This window comes from Aptenodytes patagonicus, chromosome 9 (genome assembly GCF_965638725.1).
Source record: "Aptenodytes patagonicus chromosome 9, bAptPat1.pri.cur, whole genome shotgun sequence".
Taxonomy (NCBI): Eukaryota; Metazoa; Chordata; class Aves; order Sphenisciformes; family Spheniscidae; genus Aptenodytes; species Aptenodytes patagonicus.
In genome coordinates this window covers 8,088,048-8,108,367 of record NC_134957.1, presented here as the reverse complement: position 1 = coordinate 8,108,367, position 20,320 = coordinate 8,088,048, and the positions used below count along the sequence as shown (strand labels likewise).

The 20,320-nt window shown below is 40.5% G+C and overlaps 1 protein-coding gene and 1 long non-coding RNA gene across 4 annotated transcripts in view; one reads left to right on the top strand and one right to left on the bottom strand.

The window, feature by feature from the left end:
* DACH2 (dachshund family transcription factor 2) overlaps nucleotides 1-12,475 on the top strand; it is a 319,796-nt gene extending 307,321 nt beyond the window's left edge. For 2 of the 3 annotated variants that reach the window (XM_076347010.1, XM_076347008.1), the window contains exons 12-13: nucleotides 1,664-1,729; nucleotides 11,567-12,475. In XM_076347010.1, the coding sequence (XP_076203125.1) occupies nucleotides 1,664-1,729; nucleotides 11,567-11,604 (104 nt within the window). In that variant the 3' untranslated portion in view covers nucleotides 11,605-12,475. The remainder of the gene's footprint in view (nucleotides 1-1,663; nucleotides 1,730-11,566) is intronic. The other variant, XM_076347011.1, reaches the window with a different exon arrangement.
* LOC143164431 (uncharacterized) lies at nucleotides 10,978-19,336 on the bottom strand. The gene is made up of 2 exons (XR_012996071.1): nucleotides 19,247-19,336; nucleotides 10,978-11,127 (listed from the first exon to the last, which is right to left on the bottom strand). It is a non-coding gene; the product is annotated as an uncharacterized LOC143164431 (long non-coding RNA).
* Between the last annotated feature and the right edge of the window lie 984 nt (nucleotides 19,337-20,320).

Here is a 20,320-nt window from a genome sequence, read left to right as displayed (position 1 = left end):
AACATGCCAGCAATGTGATTAACAGGTCTTTACATCTGCTGTTGTGGGCCTGGCTGCTAACGTTTTGGTTGCAGGCACGCTCAGGTAGTCATATATATGTTAGTGCCTGCAAGAAGCTGATATTTACATGCTAATCTGATTGCACATGCAAATCAGGTAGCTCATTAACATCTTAATCCACAATTTAATTGCAGGTACAATTTTATGACAACAAAATGTGAAGGGCTATTCTGAATATTTTTAATTTCACTCTGACGGTCGGTCTCATTTAACAGATGCTGTTATTAGTTACAGATGACTTTGTCGTTTTGTGTGTATACCACATGTACTCTAAAAGGTTTGAAAAGAAAGAACCGTTTTAGATTAATAGATCAGTGCCCTGAACTTCCCTTCAAAACAGCAATCTGAATAAGGGAAACCCTGTGTAATAGCAGTCACTTGTAATTTTATAAGAAAAAAATTGTATACATGAAAATATTTATTTGCTCATATGTATTTATAAGGCTATATATGCATACATCACATATATTTCATTTACACATCTATTACTAAGATATTACTCATATTACTCTTCTGTGTATGGACTGTGCTTTAATGGGTTTCCCCACTTCGACATAGAGTCCGGTCAGGCTGTAGGGTGACCAGCAAAATGTCACCTTTGCGATAGATACTGACACTCCAACTAATGTGATCTGAGAAAGCAACAGTACAGTTATTCTCTATTTGAGAAAGTCCAGAACAGGCTTCTACACAGCAAAACCTTCCAGACTATATTCGCAGCTCCCTTTCAGGTGTGGGTTCTTTTCTTGCTGCAATTTCTAAGTGCTGTATTATAAGGGAAGCAGATGTTTCTCCAGGATTCGAGGTGCCATGGATTCAAATCACATACCCTTCATGCTAATCCTTGTTGGCACAAGGTGGATAATGGCATCTGTTATCATAACACCCTGGGGTGTTGGAGCCCCTGCCCCCACCCCGAAGGACTGTGCGTACAGAGGTATTATCAATATGAAATTAAATAGTTCAAAAGCGCGTATCATTATGAGACTCTTTCTCAACCTGGAAAAAAGAGCACAGTCCATTTTGGAAAGCTCTTCTCAGAAATCTGGAAATGTTTCACATAATACCACATACATAATTTTGTTCTGGGTGATAACGCATGCGTCCAACATCCTGAGCTGAGTCTTTTAAATGCAGTTTGCACAGTCCTTATCTGTAACATGCACTCATGCAAACTGATACGCGCACGCAGACAAACATGTTGACTGGCATTGGCTATAGTCTTTAGTTCTGTTCTTTGCAGGTATATGTCTAGGAGAGTCAATGTAGTTTAATGTTACCACAGTTTGATTTCAACTTTTATTTTTCATATGTCAGATGCCCTCATTCTCCAAGAGACTTTTGCAGACATATTAATATCATGTGTTGGTTATTATCTGATCGTCAGACAAATGTGAAGCACGTTAAAAATAATTCACTGTGAGACCAGCAATGTTTGCACATTTTGGAAACAATTTACTACTGAAAATTCTATGAAGACCAAATGTTTTATGCAAGACTGTGTAACTTGGAGATCACCCTAGTTTGCTATAAATATTTTTCTAAAGATGCATGAGAGAAGGACAAAGGGGAGTGCATTAATCTTCGGTGTCACGTCTTTCAGATGCTGGAATCCCCGATATGGAAATAGAACACAACGGAACCCAGCACGACAGTGCAGCAATGCAAGGTGCAGTATGTACCACACCCCATCACGTACATGTTTATCATGAGCATTAAAAATGAAATCAAATGCAGAATAGTTTTTGTCTCTGTTTTCCTGCTTTAAGATAAAAGTAAATTACACAACTTCATTTTGTTTTCCTGTTCAGTGTAGAAAACCTTTGAAAGATCGGTACTTTACAAGACCAGAGATTAAATTTGTTTCAATAGAGCTGTGGGAAACTCCTATTCAGCTATCAGATATATGCGCTTAGTTCAAAAGTGATTTTACATATGATTTATCTTTTTAAAACATTTTACCTCTGATCCTTACCTTCCTATCAAGTTCATAGGTGTTTTCAAAAACTACATAAACTGTAGGTGGAAAAGGAAAGTCATGTTCATGTTACGAGCAATTATATAGTGCTTCATCTTCCTCACTGTTCGGTGACTGTTTGTAAATACAGAACATTCACATATTGTCTGAGTGCTTCCCAAAGAATAATAAATGCATTCTGGCTATAGGCCTGCGACGTAAGGGAGTTGTGTAAATCATCATTTGGGGGAGCTGAGATACAGAGATCTTCGGGGTTATTTCCATTACCACTGGAAGCCTATGTGAGACGCAGAAAATCCATAGTCACCTGTGATAAAATTTGGTCCGAGCAATTTGAACATAGAAATTCTCCGACTTTGGAGAAAGTCCAGTTTTGCAGTGTTGATTTTCTATAAAATCAACCGTTTTCTCCCTTCAGTCTTGAGCCGTGTTCATTACGCGCCATTCAGTTCTGCGCTGGCTACTGTAGCAGCCTGGAGACAGCTGCCTGTTTCAATATAACTGCTGCTGCTTAGAGCATTTCCACCCCTTCTACTGAATCATGTAATGGTTATGTGCAAAAAATAACGTGTGTTGAAGTAACTAAAGACAGTCCCCTTCTGTGCAGACCAAAGGAGGACTGCAGTACAGTTATAGATACAAACATAATTTCTAGCATTTCTCAACTGTTAAAGGCTTGACGTTGCATACCTCTGGTATGCATCTGTCGTCCATCTGTCATCTATACAGGAAAGCTTTCAAATATTTTTACTACTGTCTCTTTTTGTGATTTTAGGATCATATGCGATGCATTACGAAGAAGGAGAATCACAGCTTTATTGCAATGCATATATATATATAAAACATATGTGTGTATATATATGTACACATATGATTAGAGTTGTGCTCTAAATATTACAATTTGAAAATCGTTACTGCCAGAAATAGTCAAAATATTGGATAAGCGCTTGGGACACATGTATTTAAATTTGACAAGCAAAATATTCCTAACATTTGTGATTTATACATGATACCTGCTGAGATGAGTGCTCAGTGCTCTTCCAAAAAGATTCTGAGAGTCAAAGGTGCATCTGGACACAATCTAGTAAAAAAAGGAAGTTAATTTCAATTTTCAATTGAAGGAGAAAAGTTACAGTTGGCTCAAATGTGTCTTCCCTTCAAAAATTACTATAAATAACTGTGGGGAAAGTGACACATAGCCACTTCCAACAACCATTTGTGTACTAGAAGGAATTAAGAGAACTTTCTTACACTTCCCGTAGTCTACTGATACACAAGAAAACCTCGTGATTTTATGATTTTTAATTCAGGTTGGTTTTTCTTTTGGTTTTTGGTTTGTTTTTTTCTAATCTGATCCCAACTACATCATTCTTTAGTTCTAACAGGCTTTGGATGATAAAGTTTTTGTTCAGGTTAAAAGCCTGAACAAAGGGGGAACTGGATATCCACAACGTTCGGTATCTCTGAGCTTGGTGCCCCTCTGTGAAAGCAGAACGTGACTTGTGCAATCGGAGTTGTAAACCTGTCATACGCTCCTCAATGGCAAAACATCTCTTGTCTGCACCACAGTAATGAATGGCAGCGTACGCTGACTTCTCTGACAGTTTTAGTATGGTAATCCTGTTCGTATGTAAACGTGTGATGAGTGTAGCCAGTTCTTTCACTAAGCGCTCTCAGGTGATAGAAAGGTTTCTGAAAAGCTCTCTATAGAGCTTGTTTAGATTTCCAAGTGTTTCTGTCCTGTAGCACCATCTCTTTCATTTTTATTTATGCTGATACTGTAATATCTTCTTATTCTCTTTTCCTTTGATTACAATTTTTGTACCTGACAGCTACTATTGCGCTGCCGTCTTTAACAATTTGAGCACTCCCTCATTGCCCCCTTCATTTGTTTTGTGGTTTTTGGGCCCTGGGAGGAGGAAGGGTCAAAACACATCCCTAATACAAAGCTGTTTCCAAGCTTCCAAAATCTCTCTTTATTGCACAGAAAAAAGCGTTAGCATCAATGCAGACCTTTCTTTTTCTGTTGTCAATAGCTCTGCTGGACAGAAATCTATCATTCACACAGTGCCTTTCCTTTGAAATTCAATTAGTTTCACTGCCAGTATCTCCTTAAGACGGTTTAAAGGAAAATTACAAAAATACTGCACAGCCACCTTTCACAGTGATTAAGTCATATCATATTTTACGCTCATTTCTTAAAATGATTTTATTAACACAAGCTGTTCATATACTGGGATTCTGATCTGCATTATAAATCTTTTCCATTTAGTTGACTCATTTTCTCTATGCTTTGTATATTAATTGAACGGAAATTTTGTGCAGACGAGACTTAAAACTTTTTTTGAACTTTACAGTCTAATACCTCCATCCTGCATGTACCCGATCTTCTAGTCCACCACAGCTTGATCTGAGAGAAGCTTTTTAGCTGACAAAATAGAAAAGTAATAGTTGCTGTAGCCATGAGGCCCCCTGCATAGCTGAGCGCTGCAGGAGAGGGTGATGCACGCACACAGATACCCTTCTGGTCTTCCTTCCATAACTCACTTGTGGGCCAGCAAGACAGTGCATCAACCGTTTTATCAACCAATCTCCGTTTCACATAAAATAAACATACTGGGTGTCATTAAGTGCACCTTCAGATCAATGATTTTTGCAAATGACATTCAAGTACCATTTGAGTAGTGCATTTTTGCTGATAAAAGCAAATTAAATTAGCACAACTACAAGTGTGCTGATAAAAACTAAAACCGAACAGCAGCACCATTAGCTAACAAAGTAATATTTTCTCTTTACTGCTTTCTGCCATTTAGTTATTATCCTATTGGAAATCTAATTATAATCCTTTTACTCCCTAGTCAAACTTCACAGTTTTTGCAAGCTTAGCACTGACAAGTGATTTCATTACATTTGATTGCCCGCGCCCAGATTGACTTAACTTCACTCCGAGACCTAAAAGCCCTCTCAGTTTCTCAGATTCCCTGTTTGCACATTACAGCAACAGCTCCTTTAATTAATTAGCATGAACAGCAGTAACATGAACTGCTGAACAGAAAATAACATCATTTTATGATCGCAGGGAGACTTCTCCTTTTGCATGTTTATACCTTAGTTAACTTTTGTATTACTATATTTCATTGTTAGGGGATATTGGAACAATCAGCAAAGCAATGTTATCTTAAAATTTTAAAAAATAGATGTTACCATAATACTTGATGATAACAATTTACAAAAAATAGACTAAATTTCAAGAAGGAGGCGGCAGCGTAGGCAGACAGGCTTTCCTGAGGTGAAAACATGGTTCAAAGGAAAGGTGGTTCACTGCACCTGTGGCAGGAGGGTGACCCCGGGCTGCTGCTGCTCTTGTTTGGGAAATAACCTGGCAAAGATTGAGCACAAAAACTCGCAGTAACCTTGAATAACTTTTTATTTTTATCTGTTCGCCACAGATGAAGGACTGTTGAAGTTTGGAACATATTTTGGGTTTTATTGTTTAGAAAACTGGGCTATATTTTTTCAACATTCTGATACAACCAGTCAGTTTTCAAATCCAGCCTATGGTAAAAAGGGCGCAAGGGGGACGGAAAAGAGAGGGGTAGTGTTTTTAAGAGGTTTAACAACTTTGTTACTATGTCAAATTATACCTTCAAATGCTGCAATCCGCTGAAACCAACCACGCTGCGGAATTTCAGAGTACTCTACAATTGTAAAAGACAAATTCAACATCTTGGAAATTACAGTGCTATTGTCTTGGTCTTGCTTTCACTGAAAAAAATGTCCAAGCACTTAAATTTTACGTAAGAAAAGACCGGAACCCTGTGATTAGCAACTCTTGAGATTAAACTAAACAGAGGCCTGATATTTTCCTTGTGGGAGAGTTCTTCACTGTCTTCTTCGTTTGAGTCTTAGGCCTTTTCTTCTTCCTCCTGTCCGAGCCGTGCTCTGTCCCTAGCGCGTGTCCTGCTCTGGATGCTCTGAGTTATTAAACCTCCGGTAGTTACTTCGTGCTGTGTCATATTGTGGTGGTTCTAGAAAACTTCGTTCGAAGTTTGTGTGCAATTACCAGACTGTCATATCTGTGCACGCACCGGCCACGCGCTGCTGAAAGCTGTCTCGTTAGCTGCTGACCAAGAAGAGGGCCCCCTTCAGTGACTAGCCATGAGATTACCGCGCTGTCTGACTACATGGCTCGCCTGCTGGCGGTACGAATGCAGGGCTTCAAAAATATCAGTGTTGCTGATCTTAGTGTTATTTCTACTTTCGGCACGCAGTGTTTTTCTGAATCTCTCTCTCTCTCTGTTAAGCACACACACACACACATACGAGGGAGGAAGCTGAGTTTTTGTGGTTTACTGGAAACAACAGGTGGGGAAAGGTTTTCCCAGGAGACTTGAGTGTGACGGTCCATACCTTTCTATTCTTACAACGGGCTAAAACATTTATTCAATAATTCAGCGTCAGTAGGCTTGAATATCTCCTAAGCAGGAACCACTATGTTACCTCCCTGTCTGCTCAAACTGACAGTGGCAATCCAGCATCTGCGTAGTTTGTATTCAGTGAACATACTCCTGTCCTTGGCTGTTGTTACTCATTAGAAATCCCATTTTCTGCACAAGTTTTTAGGTCTCTCAACATGGATGCGGAAGTATTCGACAGAGTCGACTCAGTAGTCCTAAGCACAAAATAAGTGGGGAAGAAACCCCAAACGCAGCAGCTCCACGCATGTGCAGCGCTGAAGGGTCAGGTGCCACGGTCCTGCCTGCTGCGGGAACGAGGACCCGCAGGGAGGAGAGGTCCCTCCCGGAGGGCGGCTCACCACCTCAGACAGCGTTAGACATCAGAGACTGCACATCTGCAGGGGTGGAAAAGGGGTGATATGAAAGAGCGAGAGATGAAAAGAAAGCAAACCAAACTTCTTTAGTACTGCTGCTCTCAGAAGCAGCATTTATTGTCCATGTTCTTCCGTCAAGTCTAGAGGAAACCATGCCCTGCTCACGGCGTGTTATTTTTGCTCTTTCACTGTTCAGTTTGGAAAATATTTCTAGATAAATGGAAAGGAAAAGTTTTGCTGGGCAACTAATAAACAGGCAAAGAAGTCAGTTTTACTCACTGTTGTCACTCGGCTGCGTGACTAGCCCAGAGACATGAGAACTGGCTGCAGGCCAGGTCTTTTTGTTTTTCATGATAGTGAAGGGATCCTTTTCTGTGTTTTTCATAACTGCTGTGGTCCCTGCCCCGCTAGCAGGGGCCTGGATGCAGCCTCCTTCTGGGCCAGCCAACGCTCCTGTTTGCTAAGAGGTTTAGGGAAGGAGGTTTTTTCGGGGATTTCATCCACAGTAGAAGCTAATGCAAACTGTCCTCTGATTTTTTTTTTTTTCCTGCAAAGTAAGAGGCTGATTCAAACTAGTTAGCCCCAGCTTTGTAAGTTAGATTTTTCATTACGGCATTGTATTTGCCATGTGTCGCTGCATCCAAAGCTCGGCTTGGCTCTGATGTAACTGAAATGCTGACTCTGTTTACGTGGCCTAGGAAGGGTGGAGAGATCAGCTCCTGTCCAGCATACTTACGCTATCGTACAAGACTCTTTGATTCAACCCCTCAAGTCGGAGCTGTGCGGAGCCTCTGAGAGCGCGCAGGTCTGGCACGTGGCTGCCCTCTTCCCTCCTGCTGCTCTTCTGTCCGCAGAAACACAGCCGCGTCTCGGCTCTACCTAACCTTTGTCTTAGCAGCTCTCCCAACTCCTCCTTCATCTGAATTGCCAAAGTGGGATTTTCAGTTCATTATTTCATCTCTGCTACCCGCGCTCTCTGCAATGTGTAGTGCTGGCTTTTATTTTTTAAATTGCGTGAATAATTTACAGTTAGCGATACAACAAATTCATCCTTGTTTTCTCATTATGTAGCAGATCCCAAATGTCCTTCCTCCCGTGACTTTCTCCTCCAGTTTACAGTGTGCTAAAGTTACCTGAACAACCCCAGGCTGTAGCTGTGTCGGTTAATCGCAGCTAGCCGGCTGCGCCGCGTCGCTCCCCTTCCTGGGCTGGATTTGCACACCAGCATTGCTGGGGCGCATTTCTTTATGCAAGTTGTGAGGCTACACGTGGAAATTTTGTTTTAAAGTAGTTTAATGGAAATACAGCTGAATTACTAACTTAAAAGAAAGGTATTACAAACAAAGCCTCACAAAGGATTCAGAAAAGTCAGAGATGCTGAATAGGCTGAAAAAAGGAAAGGGGGGGGGAGAGAAATGTGAATAAATATGCAGATGATAATTATTGCTTTTGGATTTGTCCTTTATACACACATTAAAACCTTGAAAGAAAAAGACAAACGATGATGTTGTTGCACAAAAGAGTGCGAGAGATGAATGTATACCCTGGACTAACAACTCAGGGAAGACACCACCATCCGGAGGGAGAATTACAATTGTTAACGTAGGCTCTGGCTCACTGAGAAATTGCGAGATCTTCACTTCTCTTATACATTGTGAAGGGGGAAAAAAATCCTTTCTAAATGTCTTGCTTATTAAGCCAGTCATGCATTTCACTGTAGGTTGTAAAGCAGTATAACATGCACAGGGGGCTCATAAGCATATTTTAGTGTTAGGGAATATCATTTATACAGTTTTTATATTGTCAATATTACCCCTAGAGAATGAGATTAGGCTTTAAACTACTGTAAATCTACGCTTTTGCTCACCTTTGTATAATTTCATTTTTTAATAGAATGAAGCCCACATAAATGAATATTTGATTAAGGGATAAACCTAATAAAAGAATACATTTATTGCACACAGATTTATTCAAATCTTTGCTATATAATACAGTAAAATGCTATAAAATGTTACGTAGCTTGCAGTCAGCTACACTGAGGAGATGGTGAATATTCTTCAAAAAGATGAATTTGACAACATCACATTGTCTTTCGTGTAGAAGTGGTAGCACAGATGCTCCTAACACGTTAATTCCTCATAGGTGGTTGCTGTATGACATTGTTAATGCCATGGAGTCAAGTTTATTGCACAGCAACAAAAAAGTACTTTAATTTCTGGAGAATAATTGAGAGTTTTATAAAAAAGGAAATATTTAACGATGCACTTTCTGTTCACTGATCAATAATATCTCCTGGGTGGCTGCACTGTGCTTGAGCTTTGGCATTTACTTTCTCTCTTACAGGTATTCCAGATACCTCCGTTGAACTTCCCTTGAGAAATAAAGGGAATAGGAAGGAAAAATTGAAACCTGTTTCAAAGTTTAAATAGTCAGTCCCTCAGTCCACAGTACTCCCAATGACCACCCCTTACCTTAGTTTGAAAAGCAATTTTTAAAATACAATAAAAATATCAAGAATTTAAAAACAATATTACTGGTCCTTACTGATCCCATTTTTGATAAATCAACTCCTCCCTTGAATGCACGCCTGGATTCCTCCCCTCCTTTTTGCGAACAGAGTCCTTGTTGCCAGATGCAGCACCGTAAACGTGCGCCCGTCCGTGGCCTCTGCCTTACTGTCTTTGTACAACCATCGAGCGTCAAACACGTATCAAAAGATGCAGCTGACGCCCAGTGGCCGTTTAAATAGTGAGTTACGTATCTAATTGCTGCTGACTTCCATTGGTATTACGTGGACTGATTCACCAAGCAGCTCGGTGAATCCCGCCCTGTACAGGCGGTTGGGCAAGAAGATACCTTTGTCAATCTGGCTCCTGAGCCTAGGCCCTCAAAGACAGTCGGCGTGCGGGCGCTGGGTGCCCAGGACATGGCATGCTTTGGCTGCTTCTGTGCAGAACGCAGAACCGGTGTGTTACTGGCTCACGAGAAACACACTACGGCAGAACGTCAGCCTTTTGGACTGCCTATAAAGACTATTCGTACGGTATTTTGAGGGCAGCCATGCTGACCTGCAGATTCTGTCGGTGGCTACCTTTTTTAGAAGTGCAACTTTAATATAGGCTGGAGCACCTACAGCCTGCTACGGGAAGAAGTCACGTGCAATTTCCTAATAATCAGGAGGAGAAAAAGAAAGAAAAAACAACAAAAAACCCCGCAGTGTTCAATATTTGCATTTCTGCTTACCCCCTCCCCAGGCTTTAATATTTGCCCCGCTAAGTTTAAGACAATGATTTTAATCAGCCAAAGGCCTGAAACTGATTTTATTCACTTCTTTGGAGGTTCCCATGCTCCCAAACGTTCCTCCGGAGATGTTATGTCCCTGGCTCTTCCGATCTTTAGTCTTGTTTACATCCAAAATACATCTTAAATCATCTCTGTTTGGAGAGTCTGAGCCCCCTTAAAACCATGAAACATTCAATTACTAATTAGCTGTTTCCTGTTCCTAATGAAGTGAACATGTCGCATTTGGATTAAAATTCAGCTACTGCTCTCCTCTGTTTATGGTTCCAGATGTTTTTGTTTTATCTAGGAGGTTACTTTGACAGCTACTGCTAAATGATAAATCACTCATATTATAGCTGAAATGCATTTTGAAATTGAAATGTGGCAAACTTTGAGATTGCTCCAAGGATCAGTGTCAGTTAGCAGGTCAATACTTGTTCTTTCCTTATGGGTGTGCGGTATTGGCATATGTAAAACAGAGATGGGATAGATGTCAACGTTACACAAAATGCTTCTCAATATTATCATTCTGCTATCATCTTCAAGATCAGTACTTGTGGGTTTAGCTGGGTGAATTCATGATTCATTGTATAATGAACAAGAATACAGATTCTGGTTAGCTTTAGTTTCTGTGGGCATTTTAATATTTTTTTTTTCCTCTGGGCTTAACGTGAAAAATCACAGCTAATAGGTACTATAACTAGGAATATTTTTATGAACGAAGTAAGTGGCTTTCTGTTTGTTTCCCTAAATAAAGAAAAAGAATTTTAAAAGAAATGTGGCGGTTTCTGAATGAAAGAACAGTTTTCCAAAGAGCAGATACTGATTTACTTCTATTACATTTTTTAATGCAATGCAATTTTGTTTTAACAGACTGTTCCCTCGAAGGTTTTGTGCATGTAATAATGGTACGTTGTAAAGCTGATGCCACGTTTGTCTGTCTTACGGAGGCATGCGACGCAACGCAGGCTGCCTTCTGTAAAAAAAGAAAAGAAGGAAAACGAGCGTTCAATTAAAAAGCAAATGCCATAAAGGAAGAAAATCCAAATCAAAGTATTTATAGCCTCTACTCGGCAGGTGCTGGCTGGCAAGCACCGTTAGAAACAAGGCTGGTGTTCTTTTGGCCCCGCTGAGTGCCCACACCTGTACCACCGGGTCAGAAGGTGGTCAGTGCCCTGAGACCGGCCCGTAACGTTCACCCCTCGAGGGCTTTGCAGAGCTTTGCCACCCGGTGCCTCTTTTTCCTACGTGACACGTACTGACGTGGTGGATAGTTTATATCACTTGTAGATCTGATAAATTGGCTTCAGAAGAAAAAAGTCTGTAAACAAATAAGGAATCCCACCGAAGTTTCAATTAATTATAAAACGTCTAACTGTAATTGACCTTTTTTCTTCTCTTTTTTTTTTCTCCAGAAAACAGAACATACATCAAACCTACTATTATGTACTGAAGGAAACACCTATTGTTGAAAAATGTATAATGATTGCTATTTGAAGACTATATATAGTTCATGAAAAACGTCCCTCCCAACCTTTGATGCCTTCAGTACTGTGTGAAGAACAGGATTTGTAGCATGAAACTTGAAGGACAATTTCAAGCAATTTACTGTTGCTGCATCGAAAACTGCCGTATTGTCATTAAGAAATATTGAGACTTTTTACAAGCTTACCGTACCAAACCAAGCCTGTTGCAACAGATCATTTTTAGGTCCCCGGAGATAGAAAGGAGTTTTAGTATTTTTAAGCACATACAGGAATTATTCCCCCTTCCCCCCAAAAAAGAACTTTTTTTTTTTTCTAAGGAGGTAGCTCTTACTGTATAGCAATGGCACAATGATTTTAAGCCACAAAGGTCCTCACTGGCTGTACATCATACAAGTCCAGTTTATCACTGAAACTGTTCAACATGGAGCTGTTTCGATTGTGTTTATAAATTAAGCTTTGTTTACTGAAGCAGATACTCGATATATATTACGTTTTAAAAAGAAATGTGTGTACATTTTTTAAAAGAATGATGTAAAAATTGTCCTTTCATTAGATGACCAATTCAAAAGTGTGAGCTAAACCCTAATAGCTGACGTAATATGAGGATTATAATTGATGCTTTTTTTTATGCTCAGTTCAGCTTGGCTTTTGGTCTTTTAAGATGAAAAAATGAATATGCAGTAGAGTGTTAGATAATGGAAACTTTTAAGTATGGTTTCTCTGTTGTACCATATTAAGTTAAAGTACACATTCTTTGTTAAAAATGTTCTTGCTAAAAATACAGTATTAAAAATTTTTTGTTTGACTTTGGAAATCTTTTAAGATTTTTTTTTTTGACTGTGAATTCCCAGTTATTGTACTAATGCAAAACAATAATTTGCACTATTGAAAATACTTGAAGAAATTACTTAATAAAGAGGGTGGGTTGGTATTAAACATTTTCCTAATTATTGTATGTTCCAAATTCTGAACTCTGCAACTGAAACCTTCCTTTCTCAAAACACGTGGCTGAAAGCTGGTCTGAGTCAAGTGGAATTAAGTAATCACCTCTTCACTCTTTACTTTCATTCATGGGTCAAAGGCACAATGCTTGCTTGCTTACAGGCGCAGGTTTATATACGATACTTAACGTTTAGACACACACACACACACCCCGAATTAAATCACTGTCACGTAAAAACAAAACCTTTAAACAGATCTATGGGGAATACATTTCCTATGGTTACGTATACTGCTATCTATATCTGTATGTACAGCGTTCAAAATTTCATTTATTTTTGTCACTAGATTTTTTTTTTCTGGTTAACAGACTTTTGCTAACTTTTGAAGTGTAGCTTCAATACAGCAGAAAAGAATCACCTGATTTTTCATTCCGAAAAGAAATCGTTTAGCTTGACCAGGTGTCAGCTCAAGAAAACATGCTGGCCTCTGTTTTATAGGTGATCAGACTAATTATCAGAATAGTCTTTCAATGTACAAACATGGTTTATTCCATATTATTTTTCTTGCAAGCATTCTAATAACTGCATTAATCACACTGGCGTTGATTTAAACAACCAAAAAGTGGATGATGCGAAGAAACAGGAGCATTCGGAATTGTGGGTGCTCCCGCCCTCTTAATAAAAGGTCATGTGTGAGTAAAACACTGCAGCGCCTGAACTTAAATTCCACCTTTGACTTTTTATTAATCTTAGTTGCTGTTCCGGCAGGATTCTCTGAAATGAGGGTTGGACCTTATTTCTAAGTCTTATTTTGAAAAAGGACTTGAAAGAGTCCTTGGGATACCGCAGCGTTTCTGACTGATTGACCGAACTCTGGTATTGCTCCTGTGAATTGCAGATTTTGAAAAGAGCTCTTTGATGCATTTTAGAAAGACTTAAAGTAACTAAATAGTTCAGTCTTTGAAATGGTAGCATCTCGCATTTCTCTTTAGTCTCCATAAAGGCAATTTTAGCATTTTTTTTCCCCAATGGCTGATCTACACTTCTTAGGGCCGCATTGATACTGGGTTGATGAGCACGTCATTGATTTCTAATTTGCCCTTCCCAGAATAGTTTTAAATGTCAAAGTACTGGCAAATGAGATTTAGGAAACTGATAAACTTCAGAGACTGACTCTGTTGTTAAGTCCTTATTAGGTAGCTCCTGATAAATACTGACAACCCGAGACACTGAGCTTTTTATGTGTCAGCGCAACCTAACGAGCACACGTGTAACTAACACTTTCTGTTGGAGAAACATCTTAAAGCCAGGACAAGCAACAGGTTTGGCCAGTTACGATGGAATGGTTCAGATAAAAGTGCAGATCTCAATTTTTTTTATTATTTAATTTTGCTTCCTATCATCTCCTCAGGAATAATCCAGCTGACACCCTCCTGCATAGGGATCTGGCCCCAAAACTGTTACGTGATGGTTTCTGGCTGATGCAGTATGGAATGTGGGGCTCTGTGATTGTAGAGCCGAGGAGCCGTTTCCCACCAGGGAGTCGGACCACACAACATTCACGCACTGCAGCGCTGTGTTTCAGAGTACGTCCTTCGCCCACCCGACACACAGACATTCGGGGGACAGGTCTGACGCGGCACGTGATTTTTTTTTTCTCCGTGCAGTGTAGAAAGCCTCAGCGTAGACTTTGTCTAGTTCCAGGCTCTGCAGCCTGCAGCAGCGTGTGCCGCTTTCAGAAAGCTGCGTGGCCCCATGATCTCATTCCTGCCTGGTGGTACAGAACAGCGAACACAGGCAACGTTGAGCTTTTTTTTAATTTCTCATGGACACAATTTCACATTCGGCTACGGTTCTCACTCCCCTTGTTCATTTCGTCTTTCAAACAGTGGAACAATCTCAGTAAGAGAGTTTAGGAGAACCCGCATCCTCCAGCCCAGGGGTAGAGCAGGGCAGTAGGCAATTCAGCCTTCACCGTGCTGCTCCTCCTTGGAGGCAGTGAGCTGAACGGCCCGGCTGGCTACAGTGCTGGAAGCCCAAGAGGGACGTCGCCTCTTTGAGGTTTTGGCTTTTGGGTTTTTTTCAAACGAAAATGCCTGAGAGGAGCAGGACTTTGGCTGTGCCCCTGTCCTCAGCACCTCCTAAAAGTGGCGGAGCAGAGGGATGCCAAAGACCCATGTTGATGTAGTGTATGGGCTGCAGGAAGCTCAGCTGGGGATGGGTGTTTGCAGGCTGGGGGGGGGGGAGGGGGGGGCACCCGCAGCCCCTCTGCATCTGCCTCTGTGACAGCTCCGGTCTCCTACAAAGCATCTCCTTGTTTGTAAATTGCCTTGAAATGGCATTACGCCAATACAGTTGGTGTTAGCTGGACACAAGGTGATCTTGGCTAAGCGCAGGCAAGTTGATGGAGAATGTATTTCAGCAGTTTTATGAATCTTGTGTAATGCAGACTGCTATCATAATAAACCCTAACAGAATCAATAGTGACCAATCTCAATTTAAAATCTGGATCTATAGTAATACACAGCGAGAACACTCTCCTTTAGAAATGCATGGCTGTGCATTAAAAGCTGAATGCTGGTTTAAGTAATTGCTATCTACAAGTAAGTGGCCCATTAATATATTTATTTACAGAATATTTTTGGTAACATGACAAAATGTGGGCTAACCCGAATTGTTATGAATTTCCTTCGTGGCTGCTCGCCACAAGTGCTCCTGTGCATACGTGTGTGCGCGTGGGCACAGACTTAGTCCTAAACCCCGTGTGATAATTCACAGCCTCGCCGGCCCCGGGCCGAGGATCTGTCGCCTTTGGCAGCAATACCGCTGGAAAGGCTTCCCGCTTTCCCGCTGCTTCTTCCTGCTGCTGTACCGCAGCAGCCTGCCTGCGCTGCTGGTCCTTGCTGGGGCGAGGAGGGATGGAGAGGGAAAGGAGTTCACAGAGGTTTTTTTAAAGCCAGGTCATGTGCGATCGTCATTTGTTATACGTACTACAAACATTTAGGCACTTGTAAAATCACTGTTAAGAAACATTTTTACTTTAGTTCTGTCTGCAAATACAGGCATCTTTCTTTGATGATTTGAAGCTGGGACGGAAGGGGAGAAAAAAGTATTTTTATAATGATGAATTTATAGATGAATTATGAATTACTACCGTTTTCTATTTGTACGTCAGAGAAAGCAGTTGAAATGAGCCAATTCCGTGTCGGCAGAGCACAAACGCTGCAGCTTGCTCCCTTTCCATTAGACCGTCATCCACTTCTGCTTCCGTTGGCCAGCTATCGCTGGCACCTTATTAGAGCAGCCTTTGCATGAATGTTGGAGTGTGGTCATCTAAGGCAGGGGGAAAAAAGGCTTTTTGGAGCTCATTTTTTAAAATAAAGAAGAACTCCCATTATTCTGAGTTCCAGTTAGAAATACAGTAAGATTTTACTGTATCTTCATTATGTGATTCTGTTGACATAATCAAAAATTACGACAGTAAATACAGCACCATGTGTTAAAATGCTCTTATGATAACTGATACTTAACAAATTGGATCTTTTCTAATATTTAAATTTTTTAAAAAGGCATTTGGCTTGGCATGTTTGAAAATGTACGCGCTGCTTTTTCAAAAATGACATTGAAATGCGTATTCACCGAGTAGTAGATCCCTTTCACTATAGATCAGTTCTTTGCTTTGGCTGTCTACAAGAGGGGTTAGTCGTGGGAAAAGGGGAAGTTTTTGCTGCCCCTAAAACGTAATTGCTCACCTTCATTAGAGCTATGAGGGCTGCCCTAGCTTCCCGATTTGTATTCAGTGGCTAGCGTATCATCTGCCTGACTAACTGCAGGTCTTTCTTACCCCGAAGAGCAATCCAGCTCTATGCCAACACAGCGGGGACAGCCTTTTATGTTTAAAAGGTCCTTAGCTTTAAAAGCAACAATCGTCTCAGACGGGTTAGGCCACACATATACCTGCTGCTCCTGGTAACAGAGCAAGTGCCCAGTATTCTGGACTAAATTTTGGCCGGTCAGAGGGATGGTGGAGATGAAACAGCCGGAGAAGTGGCAAGTTCATACTGAACTACAGAGAACTGGCCCAGCTCTAATGAATCATTGTGTGCTTCAGTCAGCCAACAGAGAGACAGACGTATTTATTTTTCACAAGAAAGTCTGAAATAAGGCAATGGCTAGAAACAGTCATTTTGGATTGTTAGGTGAAGACATGGTGTCATCATCATAAAGTTTGCATCGCAGTTCCTTCATAAGAAACACTGCAATACAATACCTCTTATATTGAGGTTATTAAGAGTCCTTTCAAAGCGTACAGCCTTAGGTAATCATTATGCATTAAGCAGCTGAGTGTCGCACTATCACATGCCTGTACGCACGGCACCAGGGAGCAGACGCCTTTCAGGCTGCGCCCGCAGCTGTCCCGCTGGAGAGGCAAAGAAGTGGTTGGGGTCATAGTACGCTGACCCCTACCTTTGGAGGGTTGAATACAGGCATGGAGCGCCTGCATTGTTCGCATTTTAGGATCTGGGCTTTGCCTGAAGCTTTAATCTTATTACCAAAAGGCCGCATGCGTAAAATGAATTGTGTCCCCCCCTTTCCACCAAAGTGGCCAAATAGAAAGGAAAAACCATTTGTATTAAATGAAACAAGATGAATTAGCTAAAAAGAGAAGAAAGAATAAACAGGAATGAAAAATAAACTTTAAGTCGCTCCAGTCCCAGTAGGATTTGGCATTTAACGTTAATCACGTTTCATTCTGTATCAGGAAGAAATACCTGTTTCGTGTTTCCCCTGATGATTCCTGCCATTAACCGAAAGTCTGTTTATTCCCAGAGCTGTGCTGCCATCAGTTGATGATGCTGGGGCACTTACAGAGATGTTTTGGCAGGAAAAATGCTTTATCATTCGTAACATTCGTATGAAACGTATTTTTCTTCATAGACCAGTCCAAAGCAATTCCATATAAATTGTTGCATTCTCTCCCTTGGTGTCAATTGGGTGGGACGGGGGCAGAGGGCAACCATATCCCAAAAAGTAAGAAAAAGGACAAAAAAAGCTAGTAACTTAAATAACAAGGAATAAACTCCCTATTGGACTTTTTTTTAATAGTTCTATAAAACTGGTGAAGACAGAAACAGTACTCAGAGATTTTTGGTGTCAGATCAGTGCTTTGCATTTTATGTGGTCATTTACACCTGTGCAAAATAAGTATTTGATAGCATCTGACAGCTGATTTATTAGCATTTGACACCTATATTACACATGTTGAAATGACTCTACAATGTGCAAAGCAGTGGAAAAACCACTGATTCCTTTCATGGCTTTTTCCTAGTAGTTTAATACTGAGATTCCATTCCAAAGGAAAAAATGAATTCCTCACACCCCGATTGTAATTCTTTATTTCTTCTAATATTTATTATGTTCAGCTCATACTAACTTGGAAAAAAAAAGTAAAAGGAAAAAGAGAAAAGCAGTTGTGTTTAGTTCGCAGACCTGATTCACAGACGCTGGCTCTGAAACCAAATCAAAACCAGGCCACGCTCATAATACTGCAAGGAGTCACAGAAAAATGAGAAGTCTGCTGTTGTGATGAGAAACACTGCAGGACTAAGACTCTTGATTTGTAACAGAGCTGGTAAGTAAATTGCGTATTTTTGATAGTTAATAGTTTTTCAAATAAACAGAAATTTTCACCAAATGAAAGTTCTGTTTTCACTGAAATTAGTTCTGGCTTCTTCAAAGCAAACCCTCAAGAAACTCCAAAGCCACAGTATTTCTTTTTCACTGTTTTGAAGGCAGGCAGTAACAGACTCTGTTCAGAATCCGTACAAGAAAGGGGTGGATCAGTTTAATACTTTCTGGAACATAGTGGACTTCTCAGTTTTAGAATTATGAAAATAGTTGCACCCAGCGGAAAAAAAAAAATCAGTGATGTCAGCAATATCACCTACGCGCATAAAAAGTTACTGGAGCTCTGAGTTTACAAAAAGAATAAAAGACTCTTCCCCAACCCAGGAAATCAAGCCCGATAAGAAGGACCATGAACACAGTGAAAGGACAGTCTAAATTATGCTACACAATTTGTCAAGTACGCAATTATTTGAAATGCAATTGCCAATGTTATGTGTTGACAGGATGTGATATCTTAATGAAAATAATAATACTGTTTGCTCATCTGGTACCAGCCCAATTTCAAAAAGAAAAGCCTCTCAGATTTCACACATCGCAGTAGCTTTTCCAGCTAAAATAATGTGGTAGCTAGCGTAGCATGAATAAGTTAAGTATCTGTGAAGTTCATGGACTGGTGAAGAGGGAGGACCAATTTGCCAAGCTCTGAATTACTGACAGACTGAATGACCCATGTCTAGTCTTGTCACGTTACTTTACATTACACACTGTAACACAACCCAGCGGAACATAACCTGGAAAAAAATTACTTCAGCACTAGATTGCAAGATTTTCAAGGTTACGAGTGTTTGATTGTCACGGGGCCCACATTTTCTAGATCAATTATACTGGCCTTTCGCTGGCACCTATTGATAAGGCGCAGAAAGCAGCCGTTAGCTTTACCGTCACTCAGAATCCAGCTCTCCCATATTCACCAGCGTATGCCTTTTGGTCTACACAACTGACAAAGAAATCAAAGCTCCTAATGCTGATTGCAACTGACCTTTTCCGTGCTCACGACACCGGTTTTACTTTCAGTTCCTCGCTCAGAGCAGCGTACCTAGCCAATTTTCATGAAAGGAAAGAGATGGTCTTTCTTAGAGAGACAGTCCCTGTAAGTCAAAGGACAACAAAATTATTTATTTTGAAACAAGAAAAATAGCGGGTAATTTTACTTCCTCAGCATGGCAGCAGTATCTGAGGGGGAGAGAAAGAAACAAACCCGAACATTTATTTTACGTATGTTGTACCCAATAAGGGTAGCAGGGGAAACAAAGGTATCATTTGCTCGGTCTCAGGGAAGGATTGATTTCCAATGATAGTGGTTCCAGTATAGTGCACCCCAATACATAAGATTTTACTTATTTTATAGCTGTGATTTAGAAACAGAGAACTGACCAGGAGTTACAGCTGATGGGCTCTATCTATCTGCTTAGGCATTTTCAAAATTGGAGATTGAAAGATAATGAAGATGATAACGTCAGCTGCTGCAAATGGGCTCTGGTTATTTTTGACTTAAGTTTTATTAGGAATTTGAACGTGACATCCCTTCCTGATGAATACATCCACAGCCCATTAATGTCAGTGAGAGTTACGCTTATGGGGCAGAGAGAGCAGATCTCTTAGTTGTGTATGTCCAGAGCCTGATGCACAGCCTCGAGTTCTGTGGCTTACTCAAACAATGACAAGTTAATGAGGATTTACTTTGTGCGCTATATTTCTATAAAAGTAATTTTTTAAATAGCATAATGGATTAATATTTACTTGACAGCCTTTGCATCACTTATTCCCTGGTTTCTATCTTACAGTCTTGTAAGAGAGAAAGACAGAAATAAATATTTACTCACTCTTCATGCAGTTTATTCTATCTAGAACTGTAGCCAGCTCTGTTCATTGTGTTCCCTTTCAGCTAGATGCTATAAAGAAAGGAAATTAATTGTTGTTAAATTTAGGCATGTGATAAAAAGAAAAAACAAAAGTTAGTGCGGGCTCCTGTCCCCATTTTACTACAAGCGCCGCCGCCTCCCACCCATGTCTCCTCTACCAATGGGGGGGGGGGGTGTATGTGTACACGTGC